Here is a 21,043-nt window from a genome sequence, read left to right on the forward strand (position 1 = left end):
AAATGGAGATTGAGGGTCCGGCAGTTCATTCACTTAAAACCATCTTGTCTGCACCCCTTGGAAAGGCTTTGAGTTCGCTGGTTGGAGAGCACTGCTTTCATCACCTATCATTTTGAAAAAATAGATATGGTCTCTGATGTGCAGTTTTTTTTAATCCCCCTTAAATTCAGGTAAATAAGCCTGGATAATCTGGATTCTGTGTCTTTTCTATAGTGTAGCTGATATTGGCATCAAGCTTTATCTTATCAAAATAAACATGAAGTAGTTTCCAAAATATTTGTTCCATTTTCTAAACTGCTGATTTTGGTTGTCTGAATTATAGGACATGATTTTTGAATTATTGAATGACATTGAGCTCCAGTAAGTATCAACTTACTCTCTTACTCGTCCAGGTTGTGAAATGTTAGTTGCTTATTTTCTCTGCCTTCACTTGGCATCCAACTCGTACCCCCATGTTAGATCATACTGCCTACCAAGGAGGCAGTCAGTGCAAGTAAAATTCAATCACGATTTGTGACATACCCTTAAAATTTACGTTTTTCCTTCTTTTTAAAAAATTTTATAGTTTCATCTAGGAAAGTATCACTGGCTTTAATCATGTGAGATGACATTTTTGGTCAGTAATTCAATATTTCATTCACTCATTAAATATCTATGAAATGACAGAACATAAGTCCCTTGTGCCAAGTCCCTTAGTTGATTAGTGGTAGAGCCAGGGTTTGAACCTGCGTTCACCTGCCTCTCAAACCAAGCTCTCCACCAGGACTCTGTAGCTACCTTCACATGCCAGGCGCTGTGTTTGGCCCTGGGGCTGCAGCCAGGAACAGGAGCAACAAGATCAGTGTGGTCTCTGACCCAGACACTCACATCCCGCTGCGGAAGGCAGACGTGGGACTGGTGTTTGAGGAGTAATGGTGCCGGGAAGGGACAGAGCAGAGATGCAGGGAGATGGCCCCAGGGAGATTGCAGAAGGGGTTATCCACAGTTCACCTGAAGGAGTTGGAATCAATCCTAATAAGGACGGGGAAGTCACTAAAGGACTTAAGCGCTCGAGTGACTCGATCACTTATACCTACGGATGCCCACCAGGACAGCCGAGCTGCCCCATGAAGGGGAAAGTACTGACGAGTGGCTGGGTGGAGAGCGGAAGTGAGTTGGGAGGCTGTTGCGCGTCCCAGGCCAGAATGGATGGAGTAGATGGAGCAGGGCTGGGGCCACTGGAAGGTGCCTGGGAGGTAGAAGCTGCCAGACGTTTGACCAAGTGGAAGGAGGGGCTGGCGAAGGAATTGAGGAAAGTGGGACCTGGACCACGGGGAAGGGTTGCAGTCACAAGTGCCCACTGCGCTCTCTTGCTGTGCAAAGGGGTAATACAGCTTATATTTCTAGTGTCACAATGACAGAACTGCCCCAGCATTGGCTGCCTTTCCGTGTTCCCCTGACTACCTGCAGCCTCTGTTCTCTCTGCTTTGTTGATGGAGATCTAAAGAGCAACTTGGATGGCGTCAGGGACCTCTTGTATGATGGGGTGAGACTAAGTGTGACTTGAACAGAGGGAGCTCCCCTTATCACACCTGGCTCGCGGACACCCTGAACTTATTCTCTGTGCCTTCTGGATTCTAACTGGGATCATTATTCTGTAACTAACTGGGGTCATCTGAAAACAGCACCAGCCCTTGGTTGTTTCCCGCAAATCCGGCAGGTGCCATAGCCCCTCATGTGCTCCCCTCTGTGGTGTGTGGGGAGCTTTGCACCCCTTGCGGCCGAGGTGTGGGTGCAGCCTGGCTGCTCTGGGTGCTCCCTACAGCTGACGGCCCGCACCTTCCCCCTCCCGTCCCATCCCCAGCTCCCTTCTCTAGGGGTGTCAGAATTGCAGGGACATAATTGCAGTTGAGGGGCAGTAGCACCCCCACCTGACTCTAACTAAGGACTCTCAATCTCCCCCTAGAAACCTCAAGGATTCTGGGAAAAGAAGAGACCCCCTCCACCCCCACCCCCACTGCAGCCTCCAAAGCGTGGGTGGGACTCAACAGTCCTAGGTACTCCCAGGCCCTGAGACTTGTCTTGGCTTTTTTGTTTCATTGCCACTAGATGGCAGGACAGCATCATTTTATATTCATCTCACTGGGCTCAATAAACCAGACTTCCTTAATTCACCATTCTTAAAAAACAAAAATTTATTAAAATGTCTTCTACTTATCTGATTATTGAAGAACCCTTGGAAAACACAGAAAACCACAAAGGAAAAACATATTTAGCATGTAAATTTAAAATTACTCAAGTGTTTAGACTATAAAAAATGACTTAGAAGAAATAAGTACAGTCTGCCCCCTGTATCTGTGGGCTCCGTATCTGTGGATTCAACCAATGGCAGATCGAAAATGTTAGGAGAAAAAAATACCAGGCAGTTCCAAAAAGCAAAACTTGGGTTTGCTGAGTGCTGGCAACTATTCGTATAGCATTTATATTGTTTTAGGCATTAGAAGTAATCTAGAGAGCATTTAAAGTCTGAAGGAGGATGTGCATAGGTTCTGTGCAAATACTACTCCATTTAAATATGGGACCTGAGCATCCGTGGATTTTGGTATCCTCAGGGGTCCTGGAACTGATCCCCCTCAGTACAAACGGACACTTGTGTGTGCCCAGTCTGTGTCCATTATGAGCCATAGTTTATGAGGCCTCATGTTGTATGAGAACTTGAAGAAGGATGCCTCTCATTGTAAAGGTAGCCCTGCAGCTAGCCCAGGTTACCTGCCACCCAAGGTAACGATGTGGTCCCTGCCCTTGATATAAACTCAAGTTCTTAGTGAATGTCTAGGAAAATAGCTAAGAACAGGAAATAACTGATTGCCAAACTGTGGAGTATGGGGAGCTATGGGAGGCTGGGAGAGGAAGGGCGAGGGGGGCTAGAGGAGGAGTTGAGACTTGTCAGAGAAAAGGCAGTGGGGTGATCAGGGGACTGGAAGAGCCTGCCTGCTGGGGCTGGAGCCACCAGGGGCATGATGGTCAGGCTGGCCCACACTGCACAGGTCTGGGAAGTGGGGGAGCCCTAGGGCCATGTGAATTTGATGCTGGTGGCACCACTGGGAGCCGTTGCAGGTACAAGACCAAGCCCTGCCGCATAGCCTGGGAGATATCCCCTCCCGGGAACACTTCAGCTATGAAATTAAAGGCCTTTTCTGAGCTCTGCTCAAGGTCACTGTTAAAGGAAATAAAAAAGAAAGTAGCAATCAGATTGCACAGGCTCTCAAATTTCCCCAGGGCCTTGGTGGAGCCTCGGGTACCCCTGCTGAGGGATGTGTTTATCCTTCCAACTCCCAACTGAAGAGGGTGGGAGAAAAGGCTTGTTTTCAAAACTTGGTAAACTCCCTACTTTTGAGCCTCAGGCTCAGATCCCTTGGGGTTTCTCCTTTGTATCATCTTCGTGTTCCAACCTTTGTCCTCCTGGCATGTGTTTCATAAATGCCACTTGGTTGTAATTCTTCTTTCTCCTGGACTGCAAATTGAGTTGCTCTACCACTAAGTGTTATAATCAGGTCCTTATGTAAAAGACAAAAAACCCAAAACATGGTATTTGTGTAATTATAAGAAAGATCCAGGAAGTTCCCTCATGGTGCCGCAGGTTAAGGACCTGGCAGCAGCTTAAGTCATTGTAGCTGCTCGAGTTGCTGCTATGACACAGTATTCGATCCCTGGCCTGGGAACTTCCACATTTTGTAGGTGTGGCCAAAAAGAAAAAAAAAAAAAAGGACCCATTTAGAGACTGGGAATAGTGTTTCAGAAGAAGCCATGCTTTGGAATCAGAGAAAAGAACAAAGAAAGCAGACCTTAACTCATTCCAAAGACTATGTCCCAAATTAAGGGAAAGCTTTTCGCTCACACTTGTTAATTGCAAGAGGCCAGGTCTGAGCCCTCTAAAAGCAAACAAACCTTAAAACATACCCAGGGTAGGGAGTTCCTGTCGTGGCGCAGTGGTTAACGAATCTGACTAGGAACCATGAGGTTGCGGGTTCGGTCCCTGCCCTTGCTCAGCGGGTTAACGATCCGGCGTTGCCGTGACCTGTGGTGTAGGTTGCAGATGCGGCTCGGATCCCGCGTTGCTGTAGCTCTGGCGTAGGCTGGTGGCTGCAGCTCCGATTACACCCCTAGCCTGGGAACCTCCATATGCCCCCTAGCCTGGGAACCTCCATATGCCGCAGGAGCGGCCCAAGAAATAGCAACAACAACAACAAAAAAAAAGACAAAAAAAAAACATACCCAGGGGCTTGACTTTTCAATAAAGGAAGACTTCAGATTCAGACTCCAGGATACTGATTGTCTGTATGCAAATTTGTATATAAAGTGTAATAAAGACTTAATGCTGTATTTGAAGCAGTGATGATACTACTTAAAATGACAGCCGTGGAGTTCCAGTTGTGGCACAGTGGAAACGAATCTGACTAGTAACCATGAGGTTGTGGGTTCAATCCCTGGCCTTGTTCAGTGGGTTAAGGATCCAGCGTTGCCATGAGCTGTAGTATAGGTCGCAGACACAGCTCAGATCCTGCATGGCTGTGGCTGTGGCTGGCGGCTGCAGCTCCAGTTTGACCCCTAGCTTGGGAACCTCCATGTGCCATGGGTTTGGCCGTAAAAAGCCAAAAAAAAAGAGATAGCTGTGCTAGTGTGGTGTTGGACAACCCAGGTTCAGATCCTGGCCCTGCTTCCCCCTTTCTAATTGAACAAGCAGAGCAAAGGTTATGGTCTTTCTGAGCTTGGTTTCCTCATCTCCATGATTGGAATATGAATACCTATCCACTCAGTTGTTTGTGAGAATTAAAGTACCTGATGAGAAAGAAATCATAGAATCAATTTCAAACCAGGAGACTCCTTAAAATGTCGTTTGTCCAATTCTCATTTGTAACAATCAAAGTTGAGACCAGGAGTACCCCATTGTGGCTCAGCATTAATGAACCTGACTAGTATCCATGAGGTTGTGGGTTCAATCCCTGGCCTCGCTCAGTTGGTTAAGGATCCAATGTTGCCATGAGCTGTGGTATAGGTCGAAGACGTGGCTCAGATCTGGCATTGCTCCAATTCAACCCCTAGCCTGGGAACTTCCATACGCCGTGGGTGCAGCCCTAAAAAGACCAAAAAAAAAAGAAGAAGGAAAAGAAAGAAAGTTGAGACCAGAGAGGTCAAGTTTTCTACCCACTGTCACCCAGCAGGACCAAGACCCAGGTCTGATGTGGGGTCCAGTGCTCCCTCCCCTCGTATCAAGTGCCACCCACAGCTGCAGTGACATCAAGCTGTTCAATCACATTAATCCACCAGCAGAGCGTTTTTTTCTTCCACCCAAGTGGGTCAGCAAATTTAATTCTTCATTGAAACTGCTCCCTTTCTGCTTCACTTCAGCCGAGGGATGGTATACAGACAGCATTTCAACAGGGCTGGCGATGGGCTTTCTGATACAGAGGGTCACGTGCCCATTTCAGGAGCAGCAAGCCACGCCTCTAAAGCATGGCCAAGGGCTCTAGAGACTTGGAAACCGTCACTTCTACATGCACAGAATACCTCTCATTATTTTAGATTATTGCTCTTCAAGAGAGGGAGACTAAGCTCTAGGATTAACAGGAAAAGTGAGGAAGGGAGATCAATGTCAGGTTTTCACAGGAATAGACTCTGAAAGCACCATTCGTACAGAATTAAGCCCAGTAACAGAAAAGACCTGTGAAAATAAGCCCTGTTGCTTCTCCACGGACACATCATCACAAGTACGAAACGTGCATTATAACCTTGCGTGTTCCAGCCCCAAGCTTGCTGGCGCTGAGGGCCTTCTGTCTGGCACACATCCATCAGGGTGTGTTTATACTGCTTGGCTGCAAGTGTCAAAGACAGATGAAGTGGTTATCTAAGAGTATAGACTCAAGAATGCCGGCTGTTCTAAATTCTGGATTCTGCAGCCCCAGTACAGACGCCATTGTATCTTCCACGTCATTCCAGGCTATTCGAAGAGCCTTCAGTCTTTTGTTTCTCCTGAATGATTTTTTTAAGTCGTTTGTCAATTTTAATTGCCAGAGGTCTCTCTCGTCTTTTTTTTTTTTTTTTTTTAGGGGGACGTTGGAAATATAGATGTTGGTAATTCTCCTTGGTCTATTTTCAACTGACTTTGTTTCCTCATGTAAGTGTATTTTTGCAAACTGAGTTTCAGAGAAGAGTATAGAGAGCCAGTTTTCTCTCCTTCACAAGCCTGAGGATGGCAGGGGATTAGGAGGTTTGCCCGAGAGAGCAGGTGTGGTTCCCACTTCACACCTTTCATTGACTGTGACTTTGAACCAGGAAATTGAGAAAAGCATTGCAGAGGTGTTTGCCTAATAATTTTGGTTTTATGTGTTCATCTTTTCCTCATTGCATTTGGAGGGTGAAATGGAAAAGTGTAGTAACTCCTGAATCATTCGCTTTATTCAAGACCCTTGAAAAACGTTTGTGTGCCTCATTTGAAAATTAAGATGTTTGGTATGCCTCTGTGGTCTTTTATTTTATGGTTTATTCATTATTTTATTACACCCTTGAGTATCTTTATAAGGAAAAAAATAACCCAGTAAATTTGAACTCTTTGACTTGGCACCAGCCCACTTCCTACTTTGGTTCGCTTACATGTCATTTTACATGTTTTGCGATTCCTGTGTGTGTGGTTTTGCCACCTTTTGTAGATTTGATACTTCGGCAGGTCTCCCACATCTGCACGCTCATCACTTTAAATAGCTGTGTAGTATTTTATTCTGCGGCTCCTCCGTGCCTTGCTGAGCCATTTCCCCATCGTTTCCAGTTTTACACTCTTAAAGGTGGTGCTACTGGCTGTATCTTTGTGGAAATGTGGAGTTTTTTCCCCTTGGGATCCCAAGTTCCTAGAAAGTTGCTTTTTCTCTAGGGAGCTGTCCTGGAGTGGGGAGGATGCAGCCATGTGGAGCCTGGGCATTTCTGCCGGTCAGCAGAGAAGGCGGAGGCCAGTGTGACTTTCCCAGCCCCAGTGTCCTATGGAAAACTCCAGCGTGCAGTTCACTGCTGATTCAGGCACAGGCCTTCAGGGCCGGGCCGGCTGTGCCAGTCTTCTGTCCCTGCTCGGCTCCGAGCATGTTGAGTTTTTATTATTTCAGAGAAGAAGGAAACTCGCTGCCTGCTGTCACAGGGCGAAGCCTAGTTCTGATGCAGAGAGAGATGCTTTCCGATGGAGACATGAGGTACCGAATTCCCTCTCTCCTCTCCGTCCTGTCCTGAGCTGGGGATGCCCTCTCCTGAAATCTTGAAACCATGAATGAATCATCCCAAAGATATTTAGACAAAGCAGCTATGAAAACCAGAGCTCTAGTTCCGAATGGAGCAGCCCCCAGGGGAAGTGTGTGCCTGGTGGTATGTTTACTTTCTTGCTGATGAATGTCTGCAAACAGACGGAGCTACTGGGAATCCTATTCAGGGAGACACTTTAGAAAATAAATAGGAGCGGGTTTGCCTGCTTCTCTTCCCTTCCAAATATAGAAAGGTATAATTCACGTTTCAAGGAGCCTAGGGGATCTGTAAGAAGATAAAACCTGTATTTATCTATTCTGGTGATGGGGCGGGGGGGGGGAATTATACTTGTACCCAGAGTGGATTGTAAAAAATGTTCATGCCCTTTCTAAGGTTTTTCACTGCTTGGTGAGGTGGGCACAGTGGTTTTGTTTGTTTCCCCCCCCCCCCCGCCCCCGTAATGTTTTCTGGTACATATTACTGTACCAGTATCTGTAAGGAAGTCTTTTTATATAAATAACCCATCAGAGCTTGGTTGCCATTTTTTGCCTCTTGATTTTGGTGAAATGACCGAGTCGGCCTAGCACTGTGAAATTTGAGCCTCCCCCCGCATCCTCAAAAAATGGCTCTTGACCTAAGAAGTGAGGATAATCTAGTTCCTTCCTGATAATCAATGCTGGCGTTCTCTGTGTTCGGAGCAGAGGTCTGAGCTTACTGGAAAGCGTCTGGGCAATGAAGTGCTGGCACTTGCCCGTGTTAGTGAGGACATATAACACCAGGAAACGTGAAGCATGGTTAGGTTAGGAAGCACCACAGTCAACCAGCCTGTTTCTGTAAATTAACTGCCTGTTGTATTTTAGTGCACCCTTGAACACACTTCCCAAGTCAGGAGTTCTATCAGACTTTCCTGGTGGCCATGAACTAGTTTCTCTGCCCTAACCAAGCACAGTGATTTCATGGCCAGATTTATTTTTGTTTAAATCTGCAACCAGTTGTGGAACACATGAGCTTTTAAGAGGATTTGGAACTTTTAATTCTCTGGTCTGAATTATCATAGCCTTGCACTTAACGGCAGCTTTCACAACCAGAATCCTGTGTTTCTCTTTAGCGTAGTGATCTTGGCTCTTGTGGGAGGGAGTTCCCGCTGTAGCACAGCGAAACGAACCTGAGTAGTATCCATGAGGATGAGGATTCAATCCCTGGCCTCACTCAGTGGGTTGAGGATCTGGTGTTGCCGTGAGCTGTGGTGTAGCTTGCAGATTCAGCTCTGATCTGGAGTTGAATAGCTGTGCCACAGGCCAGCAGCTGTAGCTCTGGTCTGACCCCTAGGCTGGGGCTTCCATGTGCCGCAGGTGTGGCCCTAAAAAAAAAAAAAAGTAATTTTGACCAATGCGTTTGGAATATAAAAAGGTCAAGTTAAAGACTGAGTGTATCAGCAGAAAATTAGCAAAGGGAGGGGACAAAATGGGGCCTGGGGCATAGAATGGGAAGTGATAGAATCTGGCTTTAAAAATACCCTGTCCGGGGAGTTCCCCAGTGGTCTAGCAGTTAGGATTTGATGCTTTCGCCATTGCAGCCCAGGTCCAACCCCTGGTCTGGGAACTGAGAGCCTTCATAAAGCCGCTGCGCGTTGCAGCCAAAAAAACAAAAACCCAGACCAACTTTAATTTGTTGCATCTTTCCATATCTCTCATTTGTACTTTGCAGAACGAATGGAGGTAATAATTATTAACACACTTGCTAAAGCGTAAAACAATATTAAAAACTACTAATGATACTTGTTCCTGGTGACTTAGGGCACATCTATAATTCCTCCACCTTTTCTCAGATTCAGGAGAAAGGCTGGCTTCTGCTGATCTGGACTTGAAAGAAGCCCACCTGTTGGGGTCTGTGTCATGGCCGCTCTCATATGTTCCAGCGTCTTCTGCAGAAAGGCCAAATGAACCCAGGACAAGGAGAACAGCCACTTTTAGAAAATCTTATCTTTGGAGAAGGATAGCCAGCTGTAGAAGTTTCTAATTGGGAACTCTGAAAGCTTCTTATCATTCTCCATTCCCTCCTGGCCCCTACTCGGTGCTGAGCCATGGACCGGTGCCATCTCTTGGCAGTTGGCTAATTAATTAGCACTATCTCTTTGGAGCCCTTGAGGGCCTTGCTTCTGTCCAATAGCAGTTGTTTATCTGATGCTCTGCTTGGCTCCAGCCATTGATCTCCGAACAGACAGTAAGTCTTGATGAGCTGCTAACACTGGGATCTCGGCTCTCACCTCCCCGCACTGTGCTGAGAGTGAGATATGGGTACACCAGGGCGGTGCTGGGGACTCACCAAACTTGGTACAAACAAAGGAGGGTATGGATGGCATTGGTTGCAAAGTGGCATTTCCTGGAAACATTTTGGTTTTGCTGTTAAGTGTAATCTTGGTTTAATGTTCAGCTCAGCCGTCACCTCTGGGAGACCTTGCAGGTTTCGTGGAGAGCTATAAATCCCACAAGTGACCTGAAATATAACCCCACTGCTGCCCCGGGCACCCTACACAAAGCTGTGCTCCCTGAGACACCTCAGTTGACCTTCTGGCCAAGAGCTAAGGGGCCCCAAGACTGCAGCCATGTGAAAAGTGGTGTTCAATAGGGTAGGGTGAGCTGGTGCCATCCAGCCTTCATGGGAGGGAGAGAGGCTGGCCCAGCATGGGTTCTGGAAGTAACCAGAGGGCTTGCAATAAGGGCAGAGGCAGCAATGAAAAGTCAGGGCCAGGTGGGCCCAGGCAGTGGGCTGACAGGCTAGTGCTGAGGTCCTCAGGCTTTAGAGGGTATGAGTGTCTCCAGGAAAACACCCAGGCCTGACTCTGATCTCGGGGTCTAGGGCAAGGCCTGGGAATCTGAATTTTAACAAAGAAACCCTGGAATAAGGGACTGGGTGTCAGACCTCAGAATCAACCTGCTCCCCATCCCGGCCAGCTTTGTGATCTTGGCAAGCCGATGTGATCTTTTCCCGTGAACTGGGGGTTAATGCCTCACAGAGGTGTTAAGATGACATGAGATAATATATGTAAAGTGCTAAGTGTTCAAAAAGCAGTACTTATTAGAACTGTGTTTATTGATTGTTGTTACTATTGACACACAGAGGAGGGAGAAGTTTGAAAAGCTAGAGAGAGGGGTAAAATCACAGTGGAAAACAGAAAAATGAGGTGTTCGGGGAAGCCTTTCAACAAGTCACACAAAAAACATATGAATGCAAAAAAAATCCCAAAAAGTAATTTTCAAAACAGGTCAGTTTTTTTTTTTTTTTTTTTGGTAACTTCTGGGCTAGGGAACGAACCTGCACCACGGCAGCGAACTGAACCACAGCAGTGGTGGATCCTTAACCTGCTGCACCACCAGGGAACTCCAGAGTAGGCCAGATCTTAAAATCCATTTGCAGCAAGTGATTTTTAAATTTTTAAATCGTAATTTTTATTTTAATCTTTTGAGTAATTAATGTATTTATAGATACAAAAAAGACACATGGCCAAAATTCTTTCTCCTTCCTGCTGCCCTCCTCTTGGCTCCCTTTGTATACAGATAGCTGCTTTTGATGATATTTAATAAGTCACATGAGTCATTATGACCTCTTTTTACCACTTACCACATGCCATACACCAAGTGCTTGGTGAATAGTAACTTGTTTACCAGCTCTGGAGCAGATGCTGTAATTTTGTCCTTATATACAAGGAGTACACTGAAGCACAGAGAGGTTAAGTAACTTGCCCACGATCCCTCAGCTGTGTGGTGGAGCAGGGTTTCACACCCAGGCAGTCCAGCCCCAGAATCCATGGACGTATCCATTATATTCTCTCTTGAAATGTCAACTTTCAGTATAACTCTTAATAGTCTCCTTATGCAAATACAAGCAAGATGCTAATTTTTCCCAAGAGGTCACATCCTTGTTCTGCCCCTTGGTTTTGTTCCACACGTAACACTGCTTATTGGCCGTCATCAGGGCAGGGAGAGCTTCCTTATTATTTTTTTTAAGTGTACCGTGTGATTTGGATTCAAAATCAACCCTCCCTTTCACAGTCCAACCACGAAGTAGAGACGGAAATGGGTCTTGATAGCCCTGCTGGTCACTGTGGGAGGGAGTGGCTAATTGAGTAAACTTAGGTCTGCCCGCCAAATCTCTTCATGGAGGCCTGCTATTAAGGGTCAAACTTGGAGATGAGAGTGGCAAGGGGAAAAAGGGGGACTCGAACTTGTCCGTCCAAAAGTGTCTCCAAATACTCTTTGGTGTCACACTCAGAAGAAAGGCTCCAGGCGAACAATTGTCCTGTGTTCCTGCAGAATCAGCGACTAAGGGCTCCCTAACCTAAGCCCTTCTTGGGAATCCGCACCCTTCCTAAATGTGAGGCTGTACTTAATTCTGCAGCCGCCTGGCAGTGGGAACTGGCAAGATGGAAGGGGTGGCACTGCTCCTGCAGGAGTCTCCAGGGAGAATGGGGTGAAAGGCAGACAGATGATCCCCAGGAGAAGGGGCCCCAGAGCCCCACAGCTGGTAGGTGGTAGACTCTTTCCCTTGCAGAATAGATCCATGGGCAGTAGACTAAAGTCCACTTTGTTTTTTTTCCAGGCACTTTCTCCCTCGTGCCTTCTCGACTACCACTTAGTGTAAACATAACTTTTGTATACACTGGGAAACCAAAAAAAATCACTCATTTTATTGTGGTATTCACTTCATTGCCGTGGTCTGGACCAAACCCACCGTATTTTGAGGTCAGCCTGTCTATAGTATTGCATTGTAGTATTCCACAGTTTAGCCAGGCTCCTGTAAATGGACATTCGGATTATTTCCTGTTTGGGGCTATTACTGTGTAGTACTGCTATGCACATGGCTGACTCTGTCGTTAGGTAAATGTCTGCTCTCCTTTGGGCTCTGCACCCAGAGTGGAATTGCTCTGTCATAGAACACACCCAAGGTCAGCTTTCGCAGATTCTGCCCGTTTCCCGCAGTGTCTGTGCTGCGTGGGCACCCCCAGCAAAGCGCATGGCAATTCCAGGTGCTGAATGTGGTCACAGCACACGGTAGCCATGCCGAGGCGTGTACTGGTACCGTGCGCGGATTTCCATTTGCATCTCTCTAGCAGCTAATGAAATGAAGCAGGAGATCCCGTTCATTTTAAATATGACAATTAAACAGAACCATCTGTCCACCCCGGTCTTTTCTGCACAGATATTGCAGCTTTCTTGGGCAGCCCTTTCATGCTAGTAGTAAAAATCAAGAGATCAGGGAGTTCCCAGGTGGAGCAGTGGGTGAAAGATAACGACAACGTTGTCCCTGCCGTGGCTCAGATTTCATCCCTGGCCCGGGAACTTGTGCATTCTGCAGGTGTGCCCCGCGCCCGCCCACCCTCCTCAAAAATCAAGAGGTCATTACTGCCCAAACGTCTTCCACAGCCCCTGACTGGCTGTATATTTCCCCAGTAAGAAGAAGAAAAGTGGCTCAGGGAGCTCAGTCAAGACCCCCCGGGACCGAGAGCCTACGTTTCAGTATAACATGGATTTTGAGAAAGTGGGCAAATGCATCATCATTAACAACAAGAACTTCGACAGAATGACAGGTAGGTGCTGTGGGCACGGCCTATCCCCTTCTGCTCCCCTCCAGATTCTTCAGCTTGCTGTGCCCACCTGCCGTGGCAAACAGTGCCTCTGTCCACAGGTGGTGTTCCTGGTGTCCCTGTGTCCTGGGAGAGGGATGAGGGAGAGATTGGGAGTGTTCAGTCTGAGATTCCTATCATGTACCTTAGCAGATGTGGGACCAAAGGGTAGAGGATGAAGGGGGGCTATTTGACCTTGACCGGGCCTGAGAGTCACCAGGATGAAGCTCACCTTTTGCGGGTGGGCTGAGTCATCCTCTCCTTTGAGTTCACTTCTTATTTCAGTCGCTCATCTAACTTGCGACCTTGGTAGCCCCTGGCACGGTGGTACCGGCACGTGGCACTCACTGTGGACTCGGTGCTTGATTCCCACAGGAATGGGTGTCCGCAACGGGACAGACAAAGATGCGGAGGCTCTTTTCAAGTGCTTCCGAAGCCTGGGTTTCGATGTGACCGTCTATAACGACTGCTCTTGTGCCAAGATGCAAGATCTGCTGAAAAAAGGTGCACCCGGGCCTCCTCCTTCAGTCTCCTTCCCACTCCCGAGAAGTGGGGGGCCCCCTGGTCTTCGGGAGTCGTCTTTGCAGGCAGGAGGGAGGGATTTCATTGTGGGAAGCCCTTCCGTTCTCTGGTCACTCCATACCTGTCCCTGGGGCACCTGTGTCAGGAAACTTAGATCGTTCCCTGAAAAGCTGATGTCAGCTTACATCACAACAGGAGAAATAGGTTCCATATCTACAGCATGGTCTCAGTGTCAAAAGGCTAATTCCTAGGGAAGTCGCAAGTCTTTCTGTCCAAAAAAGACTTGAAGTATATACACTTTTCCTTGGTGGCAGAGAATAATGGGCCCCGTACACTTCGGAACTGCTGTAGCTTTTAATATGATGCGTTCACAAAGCTGTTTCTTTATTAGATCTTCAGCACAGCCCTTGCTGTGGTGGCCAACAGTACTATCATGCCCATTTCATAAATGTAGGGCCAGAGCTTTAGAGAGGGTCAGGGACACGCTGAAGGCACCGTGTGGTTCTAAAAGGGGCAGAAACGGAGTTCCCATTGTGGCGCCGTGGAAATGAATCTGACTAGGAACCATGAGGTTGCGGGTTCGATCCCTGGCCTCGATCAGTGAGTTAAGGATCTGGCATTGCCATGAGCTGTGGTGTGGGTTGAAGATTCAGCTTAGATCCCATGTTGCTGTGACTGTGGTGTAGGCTGGCAGCTGTAGCTCCGATTGGACCCCTAGCCTGGGAACCTCCATATGCCGTGGGTGTGGCCCAAAGAAGTCAAAAAAATTAAAAAAATAAAATAAAACACAACTTCTAACTTCAGGACTGAGAAAAAATAAAGTAAAATAAATAAATAAAAGGGGCAGAACCAAAACTCGAGCCTTACTCTCCCGATTTCCAAAACCATTACCGTTCTCTGACGCCACGCTCTCTGGAGTGGGTGACACCCAGGGTATTCTCTCATTTCGGGCAAATGATTGAAAGTAATGCCTCGCTAACTCACTAGACAGTGGCCCATGGGCAGTGGGTAGATGAATGCACAGTTCCAGTCACTGCCGCTCTCCTTAGCTATGCAGCTAAACGAAAAAAGATCCCTGTCTCCTGTAACACCCTCTCTTAAATACCCTGTCTTATTTTTAAAAACTAGGCATCTTTTCCTTATTTCTTTCAAATGCCACTCTTAAAAGCGAGCCTTCTGTACCCCAGTAGGCCACATGGTAGAGCAGACCGCACATCAGCCCAGGTTTGGGGTCTCGTCCAGGTTCCAGCAGCTGAGCGAGTGAGGCAGAGCATCTATGCCTCCCTGGTGCTTTGCTTTCCTCCAGTGCGGATCATGATATCAGCTCCTCCTGCATCCTGGGGTTGAAGTGAGGATTAGCTGAGAGAAGGTTTGGGAATGTGGTTTGAGAAAGGTTCCTGTGTATCCAGATGTTAGGGCTTGTCCCAGTTGTAGTTTCTGTTCTTATGAGCAGTGAGTCATTCTACTCGAGCCCAGGATATGTCAGGATCACAGAATTCTCATTTCTTGTCTCATCAAAATAGCAACGTGATGATTTTTCTTCACTGGGCAAAGTTCTAGGACCTCTCTGAGATTCCGTTTTTTTATCAGTGAAATGGAAATAAACGAGGCCTGCTTCAAGGGGCTCTTGTCGAAATTAAATAACTCGGGCAGAGTACCTTGGTCATTGTCTGCATGTAGGAGGTGCTCAAGAAATTCCACATCTAATCTTCCTTCATCATTGATCATAGACAAGAAGGAAGGATAGGTTATTGTAATTAGCTAGCTAGTTAAATCACAGAACCTTAGATGTGCTCAGGTGAGCCAACCCACTACATTGTTTATGATTCCCATCCTCAGTATCTTCAATTGACAGCCAACCTAACACTTTTTTCTTTCCTTCTCTTTGTAATTTTATTTTTTACTTAAAAAAAATTTTTTTTTTCTAGGGCTGCACCTGAAGCATATGGAGGTTCCCAGGCCAGGGGTGGAATGAGAGCTGTAGCTGCTGGCCTGCGCCACAGCCACTGCAACGTGAGATCCAGGCCGCATTTGCGACCCACACCACAGCTCACCACAATGCTGGATCCTTAACCCGCTGATCGAGGCCAGGGATCGAACCTGCAACCTCATGATTCCTAGTCGGATTTGTTTCTGCTGTACCACGACGGGAACTCCAGTTCCTGCTTTTTAAATTGTGATAAGATACACATAACATACAAGTTATCATCTTGACCTCTTTAAGTGTACAGCTCAGGGACATTGAATACTTTCCCATGGCTTGACACCCGTCACCACCATCCCTCTCCAAAGGAACTCTCTCCATCTTGCATGACTGCAACTCTGTCCTCATTAAACACTAGCGCCCCATTTCCCTGTCCCCCCAACCCCTGGTGACCACTGTCTGCTTTCTGCCTCTGTGGACCTGGCTGCTCTGGGAACCTCATAAAAGTGGAATCATAAAGTATTTTTCCTTTAATAACTGGCGTATTCCACTTAGCATTATGCTTTATTTTCTTTAACAAACACTTGCCCCATACTTCTGAGGTCTGCTCTGCAAGTATCAACTCCTTTAGTGGATACTGTTATCTCTATTTGACAGACAAGGAAACCAAGGCATAGAATGGTGAAGCACCTTGCCCAGGGTCACAGACATGACAAAGGCGCAGCCCTCAGCCTCCCAGCAGCTGCCTGAACCCCTTGTCCTTGGGACGCTCTTCCTCAAGAGGCAGCCCCGTTCTGGTGTCAGGCTGCATGAGAATTCTAGAATTCTCCTTCTCTCTTGCTCCTCTCCAGTGTCACCCAGAAGTATTCCGCCACCCTCTCCCCGCCCCCCACCCCCCGTCCGCTGCAGCTGCCAGGCTGGAAGGGAAAACCACAGCTGAGGTCCCACAGGATTGGTGTTTTAACTTTTCCATGTTTAAATCACTTGCTTGCAGCTTCTGAGGAGGACCACCGAAATTCAGCCTGCTTCGCCTGCATCTTATTAAGCCACGGAGAAGAAAATTTCATTTATGGAACAGATGGTGTGACAGCAATAAAGGACCTGACGGTGCATTTTAGGGGGGATCGGTGCAAGACCCTTTTAGAGAAACCCAAACTCTTCTTCATTCAGGTAACTCCCCCCCCCCTTTTTTTGAAGTTTAGAACATATTTCAGTTGTTTTTCCAGCTTTATTCAGGTCTAATCGACGAACGAAATGATATTCAAAGTACAAAATATGATGATTTTTTAATAAGAGTCAAATTAACACATCAGTTACCTCAGATAGTTACCACTTATTCTGATTGGATCATTTATGTAATGCTTCCTTATCAAATAGAAACACCATGCTGGATGAAATCCCTGGAAGTTATTCATGTTAAAATGGAAAGTTATACCCTTTGAACTATATCTCCCGACTCCCCCCATCCCCACCCCCCAGTACCTGGAAACCACCATTTTATTCTGATTCTATTTTGTTTTGTTTTCCCCTTTTTAAAGTCGGTAGAAACGGGGAAATATTAGAGAGTGACTTGAACTGTATCATTTTCACAAATTCATATGCCATTTCCATGGGCGGGGGGGTGGTATGTGAGTTTGGGGTTTGTCTTTCTACCTGAAATGCTTGGCATTGGATCACAAATTAGGAGAGCCGCTTTCGGATCTGCTTACAAATGAGACGCATCCTCAACGCCTCGTGGTGCTGCTGGACCATGCCGCGTAGCCCTGGGACCCCACAGGGCACGGCAGGGAACACCGCTCGTGCTCCTGGTCCCAGCTTCACAGAGGCATCTCTGCTTTGGTGTTTAGGCTTGCCGGGGGACAGAGCTCGATGACGGGATCCAGGCAGACTCGGGGCCTATCAATGACACAGATGCTAATCCCCGGTATAAGATCCCAGTTGAAGCCGACTTCCTCTTCGCCTATTCCACAGTTCCAGGTATCACGTCCACCATCTGCTCGCCGGCCCACGCCATCCCACCCTCGAAGCGCAAGCTTACAGCTGTATTAGTTTTCTGCAGCGATAAGTGACCACAAACATCGTGGTTAACACACAAGCGTATTATCTTACAGTCCCGGGCGTCAGAACTCCACAGTGGGCTGGCGGGGCTGCATTCCTTCTGGAGAAGCCCTGGCTTTCCTAGCGTGTTAGGACCTCCCGCATCCTTGGCCGATGGCCCCCTTCCTCCAGCGTCAGAGCCAGCAACGCACGTCTCTGACCCTCCTTCCATCCTCACACCACATCCGGGAAGGGTTCTCCTCTTTCGGGTCCTTCTGTGGCTAGACCGGCCCCGTCTGCATAACCCAGGATAATTTCCCCGTCTCTTTTCCTGGCCCTCAGTCACATCTGCAGAGTCCTTTCCGCCACATCAGGTAACATTCACAGGCCCTGGAATTAGGGCCTGGACATCTCTGGGGACCATTATTCTGCTCACCACAGGGATGTCACAAGAAAGCTGAATTCTCTCATTTATGATAATTATTGTCATTGGTAATTATAAGAACAAACATTTCTGTGACACTTTACAACTTACAGAGTGTTCATGTCTTTTACCTCAGCCATCCCTGAAATAATTGTGTAGGTAGTTAGGAAAGGTGTTTACTGCCGTCCTAATTTTATTTTTTTTAAATTGAGCTTGGGTGAATTTAAGCGACATGCCCGAGGTCATAGAGAGATTCAGGTACATGATAGAGGTTGAGCCCCAGCTAGGATTCCTTAATAGGGCAGCCGGTAAGCAGGCACCAGAAACACCAGTGGCAAGCAAGCCTCCTCTTCCTTTACCAGGCTCCAGGTTTGCCTGAGTCAGTTCAGTGAAGTTCCTTTGTTTTGGGCCAGAACCATCACTAGGTCTGAATTCTCCTAGCTGGAGTAGTAGTTTGTCAAGAGGTATTGGTTACAGTCAACAGGCCATTGTGTTTGGAAAACCAGCCCTGGCAGGTTTTGTGAGGATGATAGCATCGCAAGTGGTAAGGATCCTGTAAGAAAGAAATTGGGTCTCGTATCCCTGAGAAGGAGGCAGAGTCGTGGGGCACAGATCCCTGTAAACCAATCTGTTGGAGGTGCTCTGAGCCAGGTCTGGCGGAACGGAAGGAAGAAGGGTAAACTCTAAGGAGGCAGGTGAGAGAGGCTTGGCGGGGGGGGCGGAAAGCTGCTGTGACTGAGTCTTGAAAAGTCAAACAGCAGCAGGCAGGGAGAGGTGGCTTACCAGGCAGCCCAATGCATTGGTAAAACTCAAAAGGCAGGACCCCAGCTTGGGCTGCTGTGACATAATACCACAGACTGGGAGGTCGAAATTCATTTCTCACGATTCTGGAGGTGCGGAAGTTCAAGATCAAGGTGCCAGGCATTGTGGCTTCTGATGAGAGCTTGTACCCTGGCTTGTCAGGGGCTGCCTTTTCACTCACATGGCGGAGAGAGAGAGAGGGAAAGAGAGAGAGAGAGAGAGAGGCGCCATAGCACATGTGTAGCTGGACGTGGTCAAGGTTCAGACCTGGACAGGTAGGCGAAGGACCCTGTTGTGGTGGGCCCTGTGGGCTGTGCTCAGCAGCCTGAACTTCACCCTGATGTAGGGCTTCAAGGTTGAGATTTGCATGTAGAATGGTTACCTCGTAGGGCGGGGATTAGCAAAGCCCATCTCCCGCACAGATAAGCGGGAACCGTCATCTCAGAAAAGCTCGTGTGAAGGCCCTAAACACCGACTGCTCCTTCTGGGTGATGAGCGGAGCAGTGGCTGGGTCGGCTGATTGTGTCTCCTTTCTCTCCCACTGAAGGCTATTACTCATGGAGGAGCCCGGGGAGTGGCTCCTGGTTCGTGCAGGCCCTCTGCTCCATCCTGAACGAGCACGGGAAAAGCCTGGAGATCTTGCAGATCCTCACCAGGGTGAACGACAGGGTGGCCAGGCACTTTGAGTCCCAGTCTGACGACCCACGGTTCCACGAGAAGAAGCAGATCCCCTGTGTGGTTTCCATGCTCACCAAGGAGCTCTACTTCTGAAGATGACCATTTCAGGGGCGCATTCTAGCGGAGAAGTTACGGATCACTGGTTGATGAATCAGGAAAAAAAAATTGTTGAGGGATACTCTTGAAAGATCCGGAAATTCTGAAGGATTTTAATTTCAGGAAGATTACTAATTCAACGGGAAAGAAACTTTCTGGTGCTGTCCTACGTTCTCTGAAATTTCAGGGACTTTCTCTTTTTACATTGTTATCCATTTGATGACCTAAGATTAATTTTCTGTTTGTCTCCCTTTCTCCTTGTTGTCACACTTAGTACATACAACAAAAGTGACCTCTACAGATGGCTTTTGGCTTTGTCCACTGTGATTGGTGGTGACATTGGTCAACTCTTAGAGTCATATTTGTACCTGGCAAAGAGTGCTTGACGAAAAAACAGCCAAAGGGATATTCATTCGCCTGTATTGCAGGCAGTGGGTACTGAGTGTGGTTTGAGTGATTTTTTTCATTGGCTTAGGGCAGATTCTCATGCAAAAATTCCCAGATATGTTATAGGGGTCGGGTGTGTGGGGGGGGGGAGTGTAACGATTCTAATATATAGCAGTCAGCATCTAGTCAGGAAAACAGAAGCCATTCTGAGTGTTTCAGTAGAGGGAATTTAAGAGAAATTGACATACATAGATGATGAAAGAGAAGATCAATAAAAGGAAGCTCTTGCCACCTAAGGCTTTGAGGGGGTGTGATCCTCTGAGTCCAGAGGCTGGGGTTGTCCACAGGAGCTGGAACCATGGCAGGGGCTGGCTGGTGGAGCTAGTGCCCCTTAGGTGTTGTAGGAAATGGAACTGTGCCAGGGACACAGCCACTGCCCCAGATGGGGCAACACCGGATGACTCAGACATGGAAATATACCCTGGTTTCCCCTCTCCTTCTGGCCTTTAGTCTTTGTCCAGGACCTTGGCCCTTTCAGCCCCAGCTGGGAGGGATCTGGCAAGGGCCCTGGGAAGTCTGGTTTCCTGCAATACAGAGCACAGCAAGGGGCAGTGAGTCAGGGGAGGAACAGGAAATAGGCCGGGCTTACAAAGTGAAGAGAAGGAATCCTTTTCCCTGTGTTCAGTGATTCATCCATTCATTCCTTTATTCATTGAGTTGTCAGATAATCTGTGTATTGCCGACCATGTGCCAAATAATTTGTTTCAGCTTGAAGATATATCTGGAACTTTTTAGGTTATTCCAAGCCTTATTCTGGAGTAAAATGTTTGTTATCTCTCGTTCTCTAAATTGGGGAGGGTTGATGGCGAAGATATTTGCACTGTGTTCCCAAAGTGGTGGTATCTTTTGAATTCCTGATAAATTACTGTTTTATTCTGCCTAATAACTTGTTAACAAACATTTATATTTATTGATTAAAATGCGATTGCTTAATTCCTAACCTGTTCAGTTTGCTTTCCTTTTGAAGTTTTGTTTTTGGGGTTTTTTTGTTTGTTTGTTTGTTTTAGTGGCAGTGGGAAAATGAGAAAACAGAATAAGAAATGGCCCTCATGACTTGACCTCCACACAAAATGTAATTCATGCTTGTTTTGAAGCTAGAACACTAATAAAAACAAGTAAATAATCACTTAGGAAGCTGAAATTAACTCTTCACCTAAAGGGTTAACGAACTTATAAAGCTGTTTGTGATGGGCTGGCATTTATTACATTGGCAGCAGAATCAGATGGTGTT

General features: G+C 47.2%; 1 protein-coding gene across 5 annotated transcripts in view; it reads left to right on the top strand.

Moving 5' to 3' along the window:
• CASP7 (caspase 7) overlaps positions 1-20,752 on the top strand; it is a 33,087-nt gene extending 12,335 nt beyond the window's left edge. For 3 of the 5 annotated variants that reach the window (XM_047760250.1, XM_047760251.1, XM_047760252.1), the window contains exons 3-7: positions 12,711-12,847; positions 13,259-13,387; positions 16,324-16,499; positions 17,177-17,306; positions 19,139-20,752. In XM_047760250.1, the coding sequence (XP_047616206.1) occupies positions 12,711-12,847; positions 13,259-13,387; positions 16,324-16,499; positions 17,177-17,306; positions 19,139-19,362 (796 nt within the window). In that variant the 3' untranslated portion in view covers positions 19,363-20,752. Of the gene's footprint in view, positions 1-6,904; positions 7,215-12,710; positions 12,848-13,258; positions 13,388-16,323; positions 16,500-17,176; positions 17,307-19,138 lie in introns of all 5 variants that reach the window. The other 2 variants (XM_047760248.1, XM_047760253.1) reach the window with 2 other exon arrangements.
• The last annotated feature ends 291 nt before the right edge of the window (positions 20,753-21,043 follow it).

The sequence above is a fragment of the Phacochoerus africanus genome, chromosome 15, assembly GCF_016906955.1.
Source record: "Phacochoerus africanus isolate WHEZ1 chromosome 15, ROS_Pafr_v1, whole genome shotgun sequence".
In the NCBI taxonomy this organism is placed as follows: Eukaryota; Metazoa; Chordata; class Mammalia; order Artiodactyla; family Suidae; genus Phacochoerus; species Phacochoerus africanus.